We start from the raw sequence: 22,018 nt of genomic DNA, 5'->3' as shown, positions 1-22,018 counted from the left end.
ATAGTAGTAAAGACCTCAAAAACATAATTATTGGCAATACACATGAATTTTACAAGAAATCAAGGATAAATCTGACCAAAAACGCAGGTTTTGATTAATTCATGAAAAACCTGATGTAAGGAGTTTTAAACGAAAATCAAACCGTTCATATTCGAGAAGATTATGCCACGAACATGCTGACAAATTTCAACTCAATCGGACTACGAATCGACCTCCAATGCCAGCTTGATGTAAATCAAACTTTGCCACAACCCCTAGATTTTCTTTTTTCTCTTTTTCTCTTCTTACTACGTCTTTTTACGGCTACCACTTTAAAGATAGTAAGAAACCCCATTTCTCCATATGACTTATCATATGGGCTCAAATCCTTTTTGAACTTGCAACTCATTGGGCTTCCTCCACATAGGAGTGAACCCAGCTAACTGTCCCATCGAGGCCTTTGAAGTCATGTCATAATGATGATTTTCTGTATTCACAGATGTGGGCCAAGGTCAATCAAAATAAATCGTGTAAACCAAAATTTCTCCTTTGTTTCCTCTTATTTGGCCTTTTAACTATTTATACTTCAATATTGTGTTTGCACGATGAAACATCTTTCACCGAATGATATTTTCAATTTTTATTTAAAGGAGATATGGGTTTCGGGCTTAACTCCGGACAAAGGATATCAAATGCGATAATATAACATCTCCAATCACGAACAAACCATACTACAACCTTGATGATCAAACTCAAACTTAAATTATGCTGGAATCTTATCGACAACACCATTTATACATGTATTAGCATAATGTCAGAATCTAATCAACGACCATGTATATGGGTAGAGGACACAAAGCCAAAATTCAATCAACGACGCTGGACAAAAGGTATAACACCAGAATTTAATCGACGGTACCGCATCAAGATAAAGATATTCTCCGAAATCTAATCAACGATAGGAATCTAGAAGTTACAGCTAGAGAACTAAAATGCAATAATGTAAAGATAAAGTAAAGACATTTGATGTATTGTTCAAGCGGGAGGGGGATGCTCTGTTTCTCGACTGGGGTATTTACGGAGAGATTTGGTAACCGTTTAATAACCGCCTGCTTTATCTTCAAGCACATTCCTTCTACAACCAACTCGCCCGATAACCACTTTGATGTGTCTTAGTCCTTACTAGTTTGTCGACATTAATTCCATGACTAGGTATTAATTTCTCCTTCAATTGCGTGCTCTCTTGGCGCTCCTTGAAATATTTTGAATACCTCAATCAAAGATTTACCGCCAACTATTCGGGCAGCCATTTTGGTCCTCCTCATTGCATTTCGTTAATTGGACACGTGGCAATTCCTTACTTTATTATCGATCACTAAATTCTCCTTCATAGGCTTGCCGATGATTAGTTATACATCAATATTCTCAAGGTGCATAGTTGTGATGTATTTCTTACTCATGTGCCTAGCGTGTGATGGTACGATTTTCAAATTCTCACTCACGTGAGCAGCACGTGATGGTATAGCCTACATTGGGTGCCAACTCAGCCTTTTATCCACGCAACCGACATATGCTAATACGGTCAACTTTGGGTGTCAACACTATGTAATGCCATTTATTTAATATTCAATCAAATATCAAAATAAAAGTTCGCACCCTACTTGCGACAGATATCATCTTCCTAAAACTAAAAAAAGACATTCAGTTTGGACAAGTCATTTGATTTTTATTTCGCTCCACATATATGTGCGTGCGGAATCGACATGCACTTCAAATATTTGTAAGCAAAATAAAATCCCGAACTCTCTATCCATTCGTTCCCTAAAACTTCGAGTGATGAAACACAAAGCCATCACATTTTCAAGCTTTTCTCTCTTCCCAGTCATTATTTTTTCCACATGTTTTTCCTTAGCAAGCTCAGGCGTTTTGCATAAACGCCCTTCTCTATCAGTTGAACAACATGATTCCGACACTCTAATATCCCCAGATAAGACCTACACATGCGGCTTCTATGGGCCTGGAGGCAATGCTTACTGGTTATCAATCTGGTTCACCAACTCCTCAGGGCAGGACCATCGTTTGGACAGCCAACCCAGATCCCGTTAATGGCCAAGGCTCCAAGGTCACTCTCCGGGGCACCGGCGAGTTAGTCCTGACTGACTTGGACGGCTTCGGGGTCTGGGAGATGAACATGACTTCCAACAATGCCAGTTCACTCGAGCTTCTGAATATAGGCAATCTTGTGCTCAGATGTCCCGATAGGACAATTCTATGGAAAAGCTTTGAGTATCCAACTGATACTCTGCTGCCAAACCAATTGTTTTCTCTAAGAGCAAGGAATTGGTGTCATCTCTGAAAGGAGGAACATTTACTCTGGCTATTTCAGTCTGTACTTCGACAATGGCAATGTGTTGCGATTGATGTATGATGGACCGGACAACTCAAGCCTCCATTGGCCAAATTGTGGACTGGGCTTTGGCAGCTTTTAAGTGTTTTAATCCATCAACTTTGCTAGAATTTTTTTGTCATTTGACAAGTTCATGTACAGTACTTTGAGCCTCTCAAACTTTGCAATTTTCTTCACTAATGTTACAAGAAAGTTTCTCAAAATTGGCCATTTTTCTTGCATGAAACGACCAATTTAATTTAATTTGGTCCTTGAACTAGCCCAAGCTCAATTTTGAGCTTAATTAGGGGTAAAAAAATGATAAAAATGATTATTTGAGGGCTCGGGTAAATTCTGTAAAATTTTGCAAATTGGTCCCCTAACTTTTGGAAACTGCACTTTAGCCCCAATTGGCTGTTTCAATTGCAATTTGACCCCCATAGGACTTGGCTACTTACATTTAGATCCTTGGTTCCAACTTTTTCCTTGTAGATTTTGAAGAAAAAAAAAAATTTATATTTAATAACTATACTAAATGTCTAGTAATCTATATGCAAAAATTCGATATTGAATATTTTTGTGGAAAAATAAGTTTCAATTCTTTAGAAATTAACCAAACGCGATTTTTGAGCAAAAATTTAAATGTCAACAATTGTCCCTTCAAAGAGATTCTTTTTAAAGACAAATGATATATTAATTTTTTCAATAGACCATGCAGATATAATTGTGATCTCTCTCTCTCTCTCTCTCTCTCTCTCTCAATGTTAATCATTTTCATTTTTTCTTTTAAAATTTCTTACCTTTATTTTCTTTATTTTTACTTTTTTTCTTTTTTTGCTTTTTTTCTTCTTTATTTTTTTTGGAATTTCTTTATTTTCATCATTTTTAAGTAAATCGAAACAGAGTTGAAACTGAAAAGAGTAAGGATACTTACCTGATGTTGCTTGCAAAGGGAATTTGATGAAGAGGTTTCCGGGCAACAAATTATCATCGTATTAATCAAGTCAACACCACTTGGGAGGTAGAAAAGTCAACTCGGCTGGGAGGTCAGCTCCACTCGGGAAGTTGAAAAGATCAACTCCACTAAGGAGCTTAAAGAAGTCTGCTCCACTGGGGGTTCATTTAAAATATAGTCGTAAGACGCTACGGGTTGCGATCTGAAGAGGTCCCGAGGCTGCTGACCCGCGTGCAATCACAAAGGACTATGAAGAAATCACTCCACTTGGGGGTTAATTGAAAAGAGTCATCCGAGACTACATGCTACGATCACTGGCGGAGGGGGAAAGCTCTGAAGCTGCAAACGTGCGTACACTTGTGGAAAGATTATTAAAATCACTCTATCCAAAGTTATGACAAGTCTACGGACTTGTAATTTGATTTGCAATGCCTATTTTACAATACCATCATTTAAGATGGTAACAACTTGCGGTTGCGACTTGGCTCTGTAATTGACGTCAAACAAAGTGTAAAGAAGTATGAGGTAACATATGTAATAACTAAAATGGATAGATCATTCGCCAGTCGTAGGAATCAATCTAAGAGATGAGAGCAAAAGAAGAAATCATTTTTGTACTCAAGGCAAAGGCTAAACAAGTCATCAATCAAAACAAGTATTCCTCCTTATTCATCACGGCATGCTTATATAGATGAACTTGGAACAATCCTCCAAGTATGAGTAATTATAAGACTCTCTGAAAAGACGAAAGGACTCATATGGAAGACAACTAGTCTTACTAGAAAACAATGACAACTAAATAAAAGCTCTAGAAACTTTAGACGATATTTAAGAAATAAATATTGTTAGGTGCACGTATCCAAAATTTGCTTGTTCCAATGTTACGGAGTTGATGTCCTTCAAGGAGGGATCGGTTCAAGATCGCGCTCAGCACCGCCAAAGGCCTGGCCTTCCTGCATTAGGGGTGTGCAAAAAAACGAGGATCCGCCTAGCCGCTCGAAACCGGTGGTTCTTGAGGGAACCGAACCGATTCCCAATTCCAATTTATGGGAACCGATGGGTATCGGTCAAGTTCCCAATTCCATGGGCGGATCCACCCACTCGGACTAGACCGATTATATTATAATAATATATTAATTTTTAATATTAAAATAAATTTCGAAATTACTAATTAGCAAACTTAAATTTGTAGGACTTCATTTCCTCTCACGGTTTCCGTGTTTTTATAAGAATTTAGTAAAGTGTGTAAGTTGCCTTTTAGCAACTCAACAAATGGCTCCTTCAAAGGATACTTCCGGGACTTACATAGGACACTGAGTTCAAGAATATATAGAGTATCGGTGGAATTGTTTCTACAAAAAGAATTTAGTAAAACAAAGGTTGTAAAAGATTGATCACCGTTAGGGAATAAAGGAAAAGACAATCTACATACCAGAACCTTGAACTTAAAGAATATTTTAGATTTCAACTGAAATTATTCAAAAATAGGAAAAAAAAAACCTATTTCTCTTCTTTGGTAGTGTTTTCCAATAAAATAAATAAAAATGGTACCCTTAATTAAGCCGGTTCAATTTAAAGAAAAATATTACTCGATATGAAGAGTACTCACGGCGGAATTTGGAAAACGATATTATTATTGGTGACACCAGTTCCATGGATCCATCCGGGAACCAAACCGGACCGGCGGTCCGGTTCTCGGGTAGATCCATGCAACTAACGGGTGGTTCGTGATTCCAATATTTTGGAACCAATCCTTAACGGATGGTTCCCGGTTCTAGGCCGGGCACTACCCACCCAGATCATGCATACCCCTATCATGCAGCACGAATGCCTCAAGTGGGTCATCCACTGTGACGTGAAGCCCATGAATATACTCTTGGATAAGACATTCGAGCCCAAGATCGCGGACTTTGGGCTGGCGAAACTTAGAGGGACGGCACGAATTCGCGGTTCTCTCGCATAAGGGGCACGAAGGGCTACATGGCGCCCGAGTGGGCCCTGAACCTACCAATCACCGCAAAGGTCGATGTGTACAGCTACGGGGTGATGGTCCTGGAGATAGTGAGGGGGATTCGGCTCTCAAATTGGGTCGTGAAGAAAGCAGAAAACGAGGAGGAGGAAGCCGAGCCGACGGTCTTCATCAGGGAGATTAAGAGGAGGATTCAATGTGACCGGGACTTGGGATACAGCATTTGGTGGACAAGAGATTGAAAGGGAAAAATAGCAGGAAGCAGGCAAGAATGCTAGTTGAGATTGGTGTGTCATGTGTGGAGGAGGACCGGAACAAGAGACCAACCATGGATTCAATAGTGCATCAACTGCTAGAAATTAATGGCGAAAGTAAATTGCCAAATTCAAATAATGAAGATAAAGATCGATTTTTCATTTTTTCTCCTTTTTGTTGGGTGTAAAAGATTGTGTCATCTTTCTGTTAAGCAAGAAATTTAATCGGCCTAATAAGTATTATTCATCGTGACCTTATGAGAAAAATTTCCGTTGAAGCAAAAGTTGGCTTAGTTGATGTCTCGAAGATGGTTCACTTCAAATCTTCTTCTAGGAGAATGATTTAATTCAAGTCAGCAATATGTTGACGAGGGATCAATTGATATTGGTGCTTAATAATAAGGTCTCCTCCCACTCTCTATTAAATTATTATTAGGACAATCCAAATCTATTGGTTAATTCGGATAAATGGTCAAATAGGATGATTAATTTTCTTCATTTATTTAACCATGCAATCACTAAATTTCAAACGCGACAGCTGCGGCCGGCCATATGTACGTATCATGACAAAGATCGGCCGATGCTTTCTCCCTTTGACCAACAAACCATGTTTAATACCTGATTTCCAGCCAAATCAACAATCATTCTAATTTTGCAGCCCGTGCATGGTCACTTTTTATGTTAAATTTTAAACACCAGAAATTTTCATGATATATAAATATTGACAAGTTAATATGTTTATATATAAGTGGGAAAGTGAAAAAATTTACTTTCTCTTTACAAATCCAAATAAACAAAACCGTAGTATATCGATTTTGTAATCTTAACAAACATAGAATCATCAATACGGCAAGGATTAATTCTATTATGATTAAAAATAGTCTAAGAATTTGATATATCAAGTGATATGGCAAACATTATATATGTAGTCATCAAATTGGTAGTGCAATATTCAATGGCCTAAAAAAGTTTACATTACTTGATATATCAATTTTATAAATGAACCTCGAATCCATATGTATGTGTGTGTGTGTGTGTGTGTGTGTGTGTGTGTGTGTGTGTGTGTGTGTGTGTGTGTCTATTAAATGCATTCCTCAAACAAGTCTAAACCTGAAGCACTAGAAGAGCGTCCCCTGATACCTGTTTTTCTTCCTGAAGGTAGAAAGAGCATGTATTTCTCATTATTCTTTTCTGTGACGGAAGATCTTATTGGAATTTGACATTACTTGGAACCCATGTTAGTCATTTGTTCTTCAAGTCTGCGCATTCATGCTTAAGAAATCGCTTGTGGATTCCATGGCTTTCATACAATAAAGACATCTCTCTTACCACCTCAAATGAACTTGGAATCTTCTAACATGGCGGCAGCGAAATTGAGTGAGAAGAGTAATCTATGAGCTTAGAAATGAAAATTAAATTTTAAAGATTTATTTTCATCACATAAGGTTAATTTTTCGGATTATCATATTTTGTAGAAATTTTTAGGAGTTTTTGGTTTAAAGGCGTCTCCTTTTTATACCCAAAGGATAAGGCTTGTAGATCTATCAAATTGATTAGCTTAATGCCCATTAGTGACTCGAAAAAGTGACCCTATTAGTGCCGGAAGTGACTCTAAATAACTTGGCCACTCTTGCGTAAGTCGTCCAAAGAGCGGGGCGATTCTACGTCAAACAAAAACAATCTTTCAAATCTGTCCATGTCTATAAATCTCTATGATAGTAGTTTCTCATATTATTGACAAATTTCTCCAATTGAATCTATAGAAAAATGATGAAATGGAGGTTCTTCCAAGCCTCCTTAGAGAAAATAGTGAGAATGTGAAATGGGTGAGAGTGGGACAGAGTCCACCTACTCCACTTCTATAGAGTAACAAACAAAGAATATCGTTTCTTCATTAGAAAAGCTCTAGCAACTGTATTTGCCAATCAATTTAACAGCTCGCAGCACCAAAGAAACCTAATATGGGTAGCCTTTTTCTCTCTTCCATTTTCCATTTTTCTAAAACTGGAACACATTATTCAAAACATCTAATAAAATATTTGTGTTTATAAACTATAATTGATGTTAATACATAAATTTTGATGACCCATTTAGATATTCCATTGCATTGAAAAATTAAGGATCGATCATGACCCCCAACAAAAATATTAATAAAATTATATATACATATTAGGATTTTTTTTTTTTTTTTTTAGCATAACAAGCATGATTGCATTGGAGTTAATGGGCTTAAGTGATTGAGGATATGAGCTTTATTGAATTAATTGGACTATGCCCATGGTAAATAAAAATTGGGCTAAGCCCTTTAATTTCACAAGTTGGCTGAAATTTGTGTATGGGGATGCCAAGTTGGAAATAAAAAAAAAATTAATTGAAGTCAAACCTGGAGAGTAGTTTAACTTCATATTATCGAAATAAGAGATATTAAGAGTGTTTCCTATTATCAAAGATAAGGTATATCTTTTAGAATCCAAGATAGAAAAACAAGGGATAATGTTCTTAAAAGAAAAACCCTAGATTTGAGGCATTGAAATCGGGGATCATAAAGGGGCTGGCAATACACAATAGAAAAAAGAAAGGACACAATACACACAAGAGCTCTCTCCCACCCCTTCCTAGGCTTTCGGCTTTCCTAATACTAGCATTTGGCCAATGGATCTCAAAAACACTTACCAAACACCTCATATTTTCCTCAAACCTCTTGGGAAAGCTAAATCAAACAAAGCCAAAGTGGTGGAAGCTCATGACCATTAACTGAAATTGACATCGGTGATAAGCAATGTCATTGACCAATTTATATTAGTGCATTATCAGACGAGGATTTCAAAATGCAATTTGTCAAGCTATTGAAGGTATACAAGGATTGTTTTTCCTGGACTTATCATGAGATGCCAAAACTAGGAAGAGATGTTGGAGAACACAAGTTGCCGATCAAAAAGGGGTTTAGATCAAATAAACAACCTCCGAGGCAATTTGCTCCCAAGGTTATTCTCAAGGTCAAAGAGGAAATTAAGCACCTATTAGCAGTGGCATTCATCAAAACAACGTGGTATGTCGAACGACTTTCCAACATAGTGCCTATGAAAAAGAAAAAAGGGAAGTACAATTTTGCATCGGCTTTAGAGATTTAAATATTGTAACCCCTAAGGATGAGTATTAGATGGTGATGGCAGATATGTTAGTTGACTTGGCATTATGCAATAAAATCATGTCTTTAATAGATGGCCATTCGAGATACAATCAACTATTCATAGCAGAAGAAAATGTGCACAAGACTGCGCTCAATGTCCTAGTTCTATTAGTACATTCGAGTGGCTAGTAATGCCTTTTGGGTTGAAGAACACTAGAACAACGTACCAAAAAGCGATAAATTTCATCTTTCACGATATGATTAGGAGTTCATGGAAGTCCACATAAATGAGATCATCGTCATATTAGACTAGGTAAGTCATATGAACTATCTTGAGTAGGCTTCCATTAAAGTGTAGAAATACTCTGAGATGTACTTTTGAAGTTAGAGGTGGCAAATTTTAGTGTTTCTAGTAAATCATAGGGGAATTGAAGTAAATAAAAATAAAGCAAAGACAAATCTTTAATTACAACCACCAACGATTAAAAAATAGTTGCAAATGATAATTGGTAAAGTGAATTTCTTGTATCAATTTATTGCTAACCTATATGGAAGAATTGAGGTTTTTTCACCCTTACTTAACTTGAAAAACTAGGAAAACTTCTTTTCGAAAGAAAAAACAGTAAAGTGTTTTAATTGTATTAGAGAATATCTATTTGATCATCTGGTTTTGTTGCCATCTAATTCAGGTAGGCTTTTGAAACTTTTTTGTCAGTGCCCAATGCGACTATCAGAAGAATGCTGACACAAGATAATGATGAAGACAAAGAGTAGACAGTGTATTACCCTAACAGACTGTTGAATTATGTAGAAAGAAGATAACGCCCCCATCGAAATGTTATGTTTGTCCTTATATTTTGCTTTTAGTAAATTGTGACACCACATATTGTCGAGCACGGCTCATCTGATATGCAAGATAGATGAGATAAAATATATGCTGACCCGACCTATAGTTAGAGGCCGCATAGTTAAGTGGGCTTTCATCTGTCCGAGGTCAATTTGATATATGTTCTACTTTAGGCATTGAAAGGACAAGCAGTTCGCAATTTTATCACAGAGTATTCATATGTGCACATTGAAAAAATGAAAAAAAAAAAAAGTAAAAATCAAATCCTGGTCGAATATATAATTCCCCAAAACAGTCGAACATTTAGAGGACGACAATCCATAAAGATACTCTTTGTAATGATGGCGATTCGAAAACCGTGCCGATCAAGGGGATGTATCAAAATGCTACGAGGTTGCCGACTGCGCATGGAATACAAAGCGTTAAGAGGAACAACATGCACCGAAGTACGTTATGAGTATTTATTTTTAAAAGGCATTAAAATTACTTTTAATCTCTTTTCTTTTTTTTTTGTTAGTCCTAGTATTTATTTTTAAAATTTGGCATTATTTATTTTTAAAAGGCATTAAAATTACTTTTAATCTCTTGAAAGGGGCATACATTGGTACAAAAAATTGGTCAGGTCGTGGATATGAATAAGCACGTGATAAGAGTATCAAGTATTAAACCCATTATGAAACCCATTATGGACAACCGCATGAATTATTATCAATATTAATGCACATCGATGACCTTTGCTGACCGGTTGTCGACAAACGACGATGGATGATTAATAGTCGACAAAAGTATCGGTTAATAAGGTCAATAAATTATCATTTGGCATTAGGAGAAAGTTGAACGCGTAAAGGACATCAAGATGCAATTACAGGGTTGAAGTCAAGGGAAAACCATTTGAAGATAAGATTGTGATATTGTGAGAATATCAGCACAGAACTTTCAAAGATGAAGGAAGACACACGGCTACAACCGCAGGAAAACAAATTTACCATTTTTCATTTATTTTTACTTACTTGCATCGTACTATCAATTTCCATATTCAAGTTGTTAATTAAATTTCAACATGTTTCTTAGCTATAGTTTCCAAATTTGCATCATTAATTTCCAACATTTATTTAAATCCTAGATGGCACATTGTTAATCAAATTATGACATTATGACATTACATTTTTGAATTCTCAAGCTTCGTCACTATTTAAATTCTGACATAGTTTGTTTGCGTTCAATTTCATGAAAGGGAAATGTTTTTTTCAAATTTTGTTGTCGATTAAATTCCCACAAGGATTGTATTTGCACAATTCTATCTAAAGTAAAGTTATTGTTTGTTTTATTCTATATGAAGTCACTACAGAATTTGTCTCCTTTAATAAATATCAAAGAATGATTTTCAATAAAAGATATTTCGTTACGAGATCAATTCCAATAAAATATATTATATATACACACAATGTTGGCAACATTCTTGTTACCAACTAATGTTGAGTACGAACTTTTACTTGATTGATTTATCGATGTAATTTGATTGTTTTTAAATAACCTATCTTTCTCCTATCAAGCTATTGACCCTCATTTGATTGATTTACTAATGTTTTTCTTATTGTTTTCAAATTACCATTTTTCGGAAATAAGTTTTTTGCCTAGAAACTTATTAATTTGTGCTTGTGTAGCTTATAATCTTAAGTTGAGGGAATAATTGACCTTTCTTCCATTGAACTTCCTACTAGTCTCAGGTTATCAACTTTTATTTGAGTGACCACAATGGGCAGAATGTCAGCTACAAGCAGCACCTCCTATACTGAAGTCTTCGATCACATTGGCATACTTCTCCATGCAGCCGCGGCAGGGTCTCAGTCGCATCCATTTTTGGCCCCATCTGAAATTTTAAATATTAATCGGTTCTTACTAGAACTTTAGGGTTTTTTTCACGTCTACTGAAAACGAGTTCTCCGGGCACTGCAAAACTGGAATTCGACCTGCAGTTGGCTTCAAGGAACTGGAGGGGCAAGGCTTTTTCTGCAAGTATTTCCTAAGTTAAATCTCGTGCGACGATTTATCACATCTGGCTTCCTAGAAATTCTGAACTCCAAGACGACGAGATTCTTCTTGCGAGTAGTACCATTCTGCCAAATTTAGTGGTGCCTCAAAACAGATTGCGTTCCTTGTATCTCCAGGCCGTTTCTGCAGTTATTTTCGTAACTCCTTGGTGTCCCACGATTCTTCGCATTTAACGTACTACCAGCCCAAACTCAACAACAGTGATCATCATTTCGAGTAGTTCAGTCATCTTCAAGTTCTTTATTATGTTTCCTTTCGATTGCAAACCTTGCACTCCTCCCCGAGACTCCCGACAAGCAACAGACCCACCACAAGAATTCACATTTCTTGAGACTTGAGACGAAAAACCCACATTGCGTCGCTATATCTGTTGACTTGTTTAACTTTTTGCCGCAATTTACCAGCTAGTTGAAAGGTCATTTCAAGAATTAATTGATGTACGAAAAGCAATAGCCTCGTGAGAAGAATATCACTCATAACCATTGGTCTAGGGGCTCTGGTGCAATTGACAGTGTTGAGACGAGGACCCCGTGATCACGAGTCTTACATATCTGCTTTGTTTTGGCTTAGTAAATACCTTTAAATACTTGTTTCTGATCGCCGACTTGGGCATGAAATAACGCAGCCGTTGTGATCCAAACTCACTACGATTTTAAGACACCATATTCACACCTAATCGTTGTTGGACATACAAATTGTGCTATTAACTTTTGACCGCTCAGGAAATAAAGAGTACAGCAACCAATCTAACCTAGAATGGGTCATAAGATGAACCGAAAATTTAAGAGAGAACTCAACTACACGAATTCAAATGTTCCCCACCTAAAACTCACCATCCCATTTTATAAACTACTCTCAAAACATTCTTCGCATCCAGGACCATTTTGTTTGTACTGTTCGGAAAATGTGGTGACAACATTAACCCAGACATGAGTCTAATTTGCCGCACGGAAAATATAATTCTCATGTCCATCTATCACCATATAATTATCCTCGCAATTATTTCAGTCGTGGCTGACAAGTTTGATGCTTGACAATGTAGAACCAACATCAAGAAAGATTGGATATTTTGTTGACCTAGTCAATGTGTTACGGTGAACAGAACCAATCATTATACCACAATAATAGGGAAACTTGTGTTCCTTTTCAAGGTCCAGTGAAAGATCCTGTATATTTTTGAAATCTAATTTCTTAGTAAATACAATATCTTGCTCATGAAAACCCTCCCAACAAACAAACTATTTCAAAACAATCCATGTATCTAATCAAGGAAAGGCCTTACTATAGTTTCCAAGAAAAATCAAATTCTCTGCATCCATAACCATTATGGAGAAAGTAAATTTCAAGAAAACCAGACACCTCATTCACAATTTCCAACTAGCATACGAACTCTCCAGTTATTTACAGGACCTCAAGAGACTGGGCACTATAAAAAGTAATACGAGAGATATGTTCACAAAGACTCGAATACTACAAACGTAGACAGCAAATATCGTACAGCCTCATGACTCTGCATACATCTCAACAAATAACTATATATCTAGCAATAGATGACCATTCGAGCCTTTTGACTGAAGGTCTGAAATTAAATATCTCCAAGATTACTCGAGACACAAACACCATCATAAGTTGATGCTCGCGTGGAATCACTTCAGCTAATACTAGAAAAACCATGAGCTTTTTGACAAGCAGTGCTTAGTTCATGTGTGGTCACTGAGATCTTTAGAAAAGAAAGGAAAAAAAGGCGAGCATACTGAAGGGTAATCTTTCATGCAATATAAAGGCAATGTAATCTCTGCACACCAGAACAATAGCCTGGTTACTTCCATTCACATCAAAAGAGAGAGCGTAGGCAGGCCATTTTTAGCTTCTTTTTCTTAAAGCCCTCCATTTTACACTTCCCAGATGCTGCTTAAGAATGTAAATAAAGCAGACCCATATACTCCAGTAATAAGAGGCAATGTCTACATAATGAGAAGAACCGAACACGTACCTTCTTACATTATCTTAATCTTATGGCAGAAGCCGCAAACTTCCTTTCATTGGTGTCGGCTCGGGGTTGTCCTGGTTGATCTAAGAACATCTACTGTAACTTTGGTGAAACAGTACTCCGAACAAATGACCCCCAGGCTGTTCTAGTCAAGAAAAACTTCAGCCAACAAAGTCATGCAAAAGTTGACCACCAAATACATCCCTTCCAAAATGCCGATCCTGTGCTTCAAAACTACCTACAACATACCCTTCGTTGGTCGTTTCAAGGCCAATGCCAAAACGCTGTGCTGCGTTGACTGGGAACGAATCTGACAAACCCATCCCGTTGTTGTTCTGGTGAAGACCCAGTGTTAAAGAAACACCACTGCTCACACCTCCAATGCTCTCACTAACAGCAACATGTGGGTGGCTAGACATATTGTGGTATAGATTAAGTGATTCATCATTTCTCATAGGCACCGCATGGGTAATTCACTTCTGGTTCGTTTAGGTAGGGCATCATGGAGCCTCTGAGCAGAGGTGGACGGGTTTTCAGAAGAAAACGAATTTGCCAGCGGTAGCTGGTCAATAGACTTGTTGACATTGCGGTCCTCCCTTTGCGATGATTTCTGACCTTGCTGTGTTTCTAGCATGTGTATTTCCTCAACCATGGGTTTCCAAAGCCTCACTCTCGCATTGATAAACCAGTTAGAAACCTGTAAAAGAAAAATCAAATGAAAACTAAGAGAACACTTCCCATATATTAAAACAATATCAAATCAGATTTATTGAAAACTCATAAGGGAAAGAAAAACGGGCAGAACTATTGCTTGCCAAAAAGGAGAGCATTTGATTTACGTGAAGTTGAAAACCAAGTTCAACTTAAGAAGGGAAACTCACCTGACTTCTGGATAGACCCGTCTGCTTAGCCAGCATAAGCTTGTCCGTATCGGTAGGATAGCTGTAACATAAGTTAGCAATTAATGGGTATGCATGCAGACACGAGTAAAAATGGCATTGATTAAAGCAATTTTGACAGTAATTGAAGCCAGTCGAAGGTTTGCAATTTCACTCACGGGTGAAGGAAATGTTCAAACAACCATGCCCTCAGAACCGTCACTGCACGTTCAGGAAGACCCCTTTGAGGACGCCAAACAGGCTGGTGTTCCAGATATCCCGAATTCTGGATAGCTCTCTGGGCATACTGGACGCGTTCCTCAGTCCCTAATCTTGAGGCATCATCTCTTTTTTGGCTTACTTGACTAAAAGCCTTGTTGGTGAACTGAAGTTGGTCAGCAATTGCATTTTTCAGGCACTTAAAATGTTTGGACATAGCTTTTAAAGCCAAGTTTGCGTAAGGAGCTGCATTACTAAGCCCTGCCACACATTCGAATGATGCTACAACAGCTTGCATTTGCTGACAGTATTGCTTGTACCTCCTGCAGACCTAGCAGGCACAAATGAAACAATATAACAAGTAACAAAAAATCATCCAAAATCCAACTAGCAAAATATAAGCTTATCCACAGCAAAATGAATCACGCACTAAACCATCACATTAAGCAAAAGAAACTTTTCAAGAGAAACGGAATTAAAAACATAATATTTAGCATGATATACATTAGCCAAAGAGAGAAGAACCATGTACTGGTAATTATTAGGATAAACAAAAACAGTTTTTTCGTTTGAATAAACCAGGGTTCATAAGTGTATGAGAACCATATATAAAAATAATTCTGGCCATGATCAGGTGGGTAGACATGCTTAGAAGACAACTGAGTCCCTATAGGCTATAGGGACAAATAACCCGCACATGCTTCTGGATGTCTAGGATTCTCAGGACTGCTTGAACAAACACATACGAAAATAAGTCATGCAAATTATTTTTATACTATTTTTAAAATCCACATCAGATGTTTCTGGGATATGCTCTCTGTTAAAATAGTTCATTCAACCCTCTCATCAATCCATAAGACCACAATCCATAAGACCACGGTACATCAAACAAATCAAATTCAAGTCCTCTTCCTACTTAAATGGGATATGCTCTCTGTTAACATAATTACTCCAGAATCATGGCTTTCATTAAAGCAAGAAAGACATCTTATACATATGGATCACATAATTTTCAGGGAAAAGGATAACGCCCGCGTCTAGTTAATATGCAGAAAACCTTTTCACAGCTAACCAAGAAGTTGATCAATGCGACAGAAAACATCACTCATGAGTATCTTAGCCTTATCCTTCCCAAAATTTTGGAGCCACCATTTCAGCATATGCAAGCATTCCACTTCTCTTCAATATATATATCCAATCAATTTTTTCATGCACCAACTGATGGAACTTTAAGTTCATTCTCAGATGGAAGTAGGAGAATGTTGAATGGAATGTGTCAGAACCAAGGTAATAAATTGGACCCCTTGTAAGAAAATCATCCTAGATTTAACACGACGACAACAAAGCCAATAAGAGTTGGCCCCAGTTGCATCACAACAATCTTCTTATCCAGATAATGCAACAGCAATTGACAGCAGTAAACAAACATAATATATATCACCAACCAATATCATCCACTCGTTTGTGGGTACAGCCCCCCTTTCATAATCCACGTTTGGTGTACATTGACCACAAAGCACCAGCTCTTCAAAAATAAATATAGCGAATATAAAGGAAAATGATGAATAGAAAAGAAACGATGCTAATTTCATCATTGTTTGGAGGAAAAACACAGATAAAGGAAATAAATGAAAATTAATGGAGATGAGAGGGAAGCAATTCCTTATAAGCTGCTGATAATTAGAAGTGACATATATATCGGCAACTCTTCTCTTGCATCACTCCCCCTAGGAAGGTGAAAAACCAGCGTTCTTTTTTGTTTTTACTTTTTCACTTTCCAAGGTACATCCAAGCAAACCAAAGAATTTAATATTTCCTTTCTCTTCATTCGCCTCCATTTTTCTTTCTTCTCCTTTTACCTCAGATGCTTCCTCCCGACTAAACTGCGAAAAATAGTGCAGAAAAAAAAAAAAATATATATATATATATATATATATATATATATATATATATATAGTATATTCCCAATGCTTGTGTCATTTAGTCATATGAAGAGTGTAGGTCTATAGTAGAAGTTTATACTGAGTCGTGTACCAAACAAACCCTAGTTTGAGAAGGTGAGGTCAAATATTATCCCAAATCAGAAACTCCAGCACCGAATCTACTCTGGGTCATGTTCCAAAAAGAGCCAAAGTGATGATCTTATTACCTCACCTCTGAAGTCCTAATAAACTGGGGACTTCTACAACCATCTCCAAAAAGAAAGGGTCTTCAAGCATGACATCAAATCATAGGTTATATGCATACAAAATCCAGTATACATCATGAGACAAGCATTTTACACACCAACAAAGCTGGAAGTGGGTTCGACCAAAATAAATAAATAAATAAAGCTGGAAGTGTTGAGGGGGGGGAATAGCATCCAGGCTAGTAAGTTCATTCGTAAAGATGGAGAAGTCTACAAATAACACCAACTTCAACGTGACTTGAATAGAAATGCAGGATAACCATTATTACTCTACTTCGAGTGGAAAAAGTTTGCATTGGTCATAACTCGACATAATCTGAATGGCTGATTAATGGAGGCTAATCATGCGAGAAAGAATAAGAGGATAGGGATCATCTGATCAACATGGCCCCCACTAAAAGTCAATGTACAAATGACAGCAAATTTTGCACCACGTCCTTGAGATATGATCGACAGACCAACAAACACAAGAATGATCTTGTCTTATAGCAAATCTATTATCGACCCTTTAGCTTGGTCATTGCCCAGAATAATCTCGAGCACAAGAAAAGGACTTAACTAAACCTCTATCTTTACTAACATGTCTAAATGAACTCGCAGTAAGAGTTAGGCATTAAATGTTTTTTGAAACAAAACCACGGTTCAACGTTCAATCACCCAAGCGACACAGCCATCCAAACAACGGAACAATATATAATATATCCCAACACAAATAGAAAATGGAAGGCACACGGAACAAATTAATGGTGTCAACAACATGAGCTTGTGCCAATACCCTTGTGCAGGAGTCTTGTGCCAACTCAAAGTCCAGGAGACTTGTGCCATACCCTTCCTTATTCGCATGGGTTGGGGAATAGCCTTACACAAGCACTCAATATTTTGGAGTAAAAAAAAAAATTTCCACCAGATTCTTTCACTCACTTTTTGCACATTTTTAGTACTCAGATCCTCGGTGACTGAGTCACGTATTACAACTCTTTCCCTAGTTGTCCGACACTTTATGGAGCCAAGTTTTTGGGCATATATTCCCCTCCCCTCTTAACTTTACCAAAAAAGATCATTTTTTACGGTCGCCAAGGCCACACCTTTCCCTCTAACGAAAATTATCTTATCTTAAGAAGCGACAAAGTACGAGGACGGAAGCTATAAATTACCCTAACACCAAACACTTGCATTTCAAGACACATAATTTACGCTCTTAACGCCCGAAAGGGAAATCACAATCGGCTCAATGATGGACGATATCGCAACTGGAAGATTCTCCGATATCACAAATCCATGGAGGCAGTGAACACGAACACTTTGAAAGGACAAACACTGATGAACCTCGCAAAATCACACGAAATAATCACCCAAAGCAAGTAACCACCGAACAAAGATTCGCACAAAAGATGTGACCAGTGAAGCTTCCATCAACCAGCAACAAAAATAATTGACGAGTGACGGAGATTGGTCCACGTACCTCGTCAAGCATCGAGATTAACCTCGACTTCTTCCGGCGGAACTCGCCGCCGTCTCCACCACAACCATCGTCCATACCAATCCCACAACCACCACTCAAGCTGTCCATGGCAGGCTCCGTCATCGCGCACGAATCATCCGTCATTTTCTCGGTACAAATTGCGCGGCCAGCTTCGCAAAGCTCCTCCAGCAGCTGCTGCGCGGGCCTCAAGAACCTCGACCCCTTGAGGATCGACGCGTAGCCCGTGAAAGGCCGAGAGGGACCGGGCTGCTCATGTACCCGCCACCGCCGCCAGAAGCGGTCGCCTTCCCGCCGTACACGGCGGCGGATCCGAATCTCTGCAAATTCAGCTCGAGGGGCAGGGTGTTATGGTGATTTCTGGTGCTACCCACATGAGACGACAGCGAGAGCGACAGTCCTTGGCCGGTGTTCCCCGCGCCCGAATCGTGCGCCAGCGACAGAGGGGGCTCTCCGCCGCCGCCGCCGGCGTTGTTGTGGTTGTTGTACGGCTGCGACAAGTTACCGAGGTTGCCTTCGATGCCTTGAGACGCTGCGTAGAGGAAAAGCGGGTGGCTCGCGCTGCCCATGTCACCGATCGAGCTAGGGTTTATTACCATAGTGGAGTGCGGATCCAAGTAGGAAGAAGCCGACGACGAGGACGACCCCCCGCCCCCGCCGCCGCCGCCGCCGACGAAGCCGATCAGATTCGCGCCCCCTCCCTCTTCCTTGACGAGGGAGATTGAGTTGTGGCCGCCGCCGACGTGGCCGCCGCCGGTGCAGGCTAGCAAATCGGACTGGAGGAGGGACTGGTCGTACAGAGGGAGCAAGCCGGCGCACCCATGGAGGCTGGCTGAGGTGGGTTCGACGAGGCAAGAAGGTGGGTGGTTCTGGTTTTGGACGACGACGACTCTGAGCTTGTCTCTCCTGCTCTGCTGCGGGACGTGGTAGGGCTCGAAACCCTCCGACATGGCCGTGAGAACAAAGGACGGAAGAGAGGGGGGAGGGGGCTAAAGATAGAGAGAGAGTGAATTATGGAGGGTAGAGTGAGAGAGAGAGAGAGAGAGAGGAGGGAGGGAGGGAATAGTGAGAAGCAGAGAGAGATGATTTAAAGAAGATGAGGGGTGGGGTGATGATGAAGTGAGAGGTGATGATGATCTCTCCGGAGCTGCGAAAATGGCAGACTGGCACAACTTAGCAGAGATACGTGAATGGATGGAGAGAGACAGACAGAGAGAGAGAGAGAGAGAGGAGAGAGATAGTAGGAGTGGTTCACTTCTCACGCATCATCTCTTCTCAGACACAGTTCAATTCAATTCAATTTATTTCTTTATTATTATTATTATTATTATTATTATTACATACAAATTAATCATAACTGCTAAGTCTCTTCTCTCTCTCTCTCTCTCACTCTCACTCGGCACCCTCTTCGATTCGCACAAAATCCAAACTCAAAAAAATTTCCAAAAGAGTAAAGTTAGATAATAGTAACTGGCCCATGAAATTCATGTAGCAGCAGTCGACCGATTTATAATAAAGGAATTGCATTAAATAATATTTTTTTCTCCCGATATTATATATATATATAATAATAAATAATGAGTTATTGGAATCTTATCATATCTCCGGACATCTCGATTACGTAAAATAGTCGTGAGATATATTGAGCATTATATTCCTTTGCAAAAAGAAGAAGTGAGATGAGAAGTGATTGCTTGCATAGGAATTCGAGTCACCGGGAGGCCACCGGCTATTTCCGGTAACAATTCGTGGGAGCTCCCCAGCTGCTCCTACACATGCTGACACAGGTTTCCCTAATTGTCGTCTAGCAAGTTTGCAGCTCCCCTTTTTCTTTAATATTATTATTATTAATATTGCAAATGTTCCCTCCCCTGCTTTTTTATTATTCTCTCTCCTTTTTCTTCCTATATTCTTTTTAATTTCAGAAAAAGAAAAGACTTTACAGATCCACAAGCAACAAGCCCAAGATTTCCGACTTGTTTGGATACTTACTAGACAAATTACTCTGCTTCTTGCACTTTCTTTTTCGAACTACCAAAATTTATATTATCCATTTTCATGATCCGACGTATTAATTAGGAATATGTATGTTCTACCCAAAACTTGCCATGTAGATTAACGGTTTTATATATTTCAAATTCAAACCCTATCCTATAAGAATTAATACTCAAGAACTTGTTGATACAGGTATCTTGAACTTGAGCTAAATCTGTTGTCGAAATAGCATACTTGTCAATTAGTATTGCATTAACAGAAAAAGTTAAACTTGCTTTAAGAAGGATATATTTATGTAAGGAATAATATAAGGTCATGAAGGATGACATGACAAAAATATCTCTTGTCTAGTGATATAACTCCATAATGAAATTGAAAGAAAAAATGAAAAATACATTACAAAAAGGGCTAATATCTTGAAGAACATTAAAATGGTATACTTGTGACAAATTTTCCTCCACTAGTTTCCGTTAATTTTGATAATATGTGACAGTTGATGAACATACAAATTTGAGGTTTTATTCTCCGTTTATTATAAATATATCAGTTTGTAATTTTTTGTAGTATTAATTCGATTAAGTGAAAAGTAACAAATAGTAGATTTGTTGCACATGTAATAGTTTGAGGCTTCAAGTTGTCAAAAAAATTAGTTTTTAGTAAATTTGTCATAAGTATATTAATTTGAAGTTTTTGGTATTTAAATACACATGTCATATGTACATTAATTAGGGTTTTATGTGATATTAATCTTTAAAAAACTTATTAAAGTGGATAAGGGGTACAAAGAGTTGGGTATAAGTAATTGAGTAAGTTTTGAATTTGAAATAACCTTGTACTTTAGAACTTACTCTCTAATTATGGGTTTCACGCTACATGAACCTCAATTCAGTTGGGTGACTTTTAATATCACTTGTCATTGGTATTTTTATATTTTGAAAGGTCTGAGAAGTTCTATACTAAACAATAATTCCATATTAAGAGCCACATAAAAAAAAAAAGTACTTGAAACCACTCTAAATTTATGAGTATGGATATGTACCATGATAGTGTGACTTCCATTATTTTTTTAGCAAAAAAAAAAATTCCACGAATTTTCGAAATGCTTTGGCAGTGGTTAGAAATTCAAAATAATGTCTTTTATTTTAAATTGTCGCAGGCGAAAAACCATATGGAAAAGTACAAAATAACAGATAAGTACAACTAAGGAGAGATATGTCAATCATTATTATTATACAGAACGGAAAGGGACGGCAAAAATCACGTAGAAATTTTTCAAAATTCCAAACACGTCTCATCGCCGAGATTAATCGAGATCGAGTTCGATGATCCCCGTTCCCAAAAAGAGAAACAAAATAAATAATAAATGAGAGAATTATGACGCACGTGAGAAGGCGGGAACAGAAAGAGGGACAGGAACAGGAACAGGAACGAGAACAGGAGCCAGAAGGGTGTTGAATGAAAGGGCTGAGTAGTGAAGGAGGGCTTTGCCGCTTTCAACACTCTTTCGTCACAGCTTTTTTCACCCCCTCCCTCTGCCCCCCTCGTTTTACGAGGACGACCCCCCTTCCGTCTGATTTTTTAAATGAGTAAACAACGCTGTCCTTTTCGCATTATTGAAGTTTATTGTTCTTTATAATCGATCATTAGGAGGAGAAAAGAATGGGATAAAAATCACAGGGATCGGTCGTCGGGCTTG

The 22,018-nt window shown here is 38.1% G+C and overlaps 1 protein-coding gene across 1 annotated transcript; it reads right to left on the bottom strand.

Moving 5' to 3' along the window:
• Positions 1–13,326: 13,326 nt before the first annotated feature.
• Positions 13,327–19,586, bottom strand: LOC104426425 (BEL1-like homeodomain protein 9). The gene is given in 6 exon segments (XM_010039483.3): positions 13,327–14,026; positions 14,029–14,259; positions 14,444–14,504; positions 14,620–14,990; positions 18,310–18,563; positions 18,566–19,586. Coding segments are annotated over 6 exon segments (1,932 nt in total). The 5' UTR covers positions 19,278–19,586; the 3' UTR covers positions 13,327–13,723.
• Between the last annotated feature and the right edge of the window lie 2,432 nt (positions 19,587–22,018).

Source organism: Eucalyptus grandis, chromosome 11 (genome assembly GCF_016545825.1).
Source record: "Eucalyptus grandis isolate ANBG69807.140 chromosome 11, ASM1654582v1, whole genome shotgun sequence".
NCBI lineage: Eukaryota > Viridiplantae > Streptophyta > Magnoliopsida > Myrtales > Myrtaceae > Eucalyptus > Eucalyptus grandis.
The sequence above is the reverse complement of the archived record's forward strand: the minus strand, read 5'-3'. Positions and strand labels throughout refer to the sequence as shown.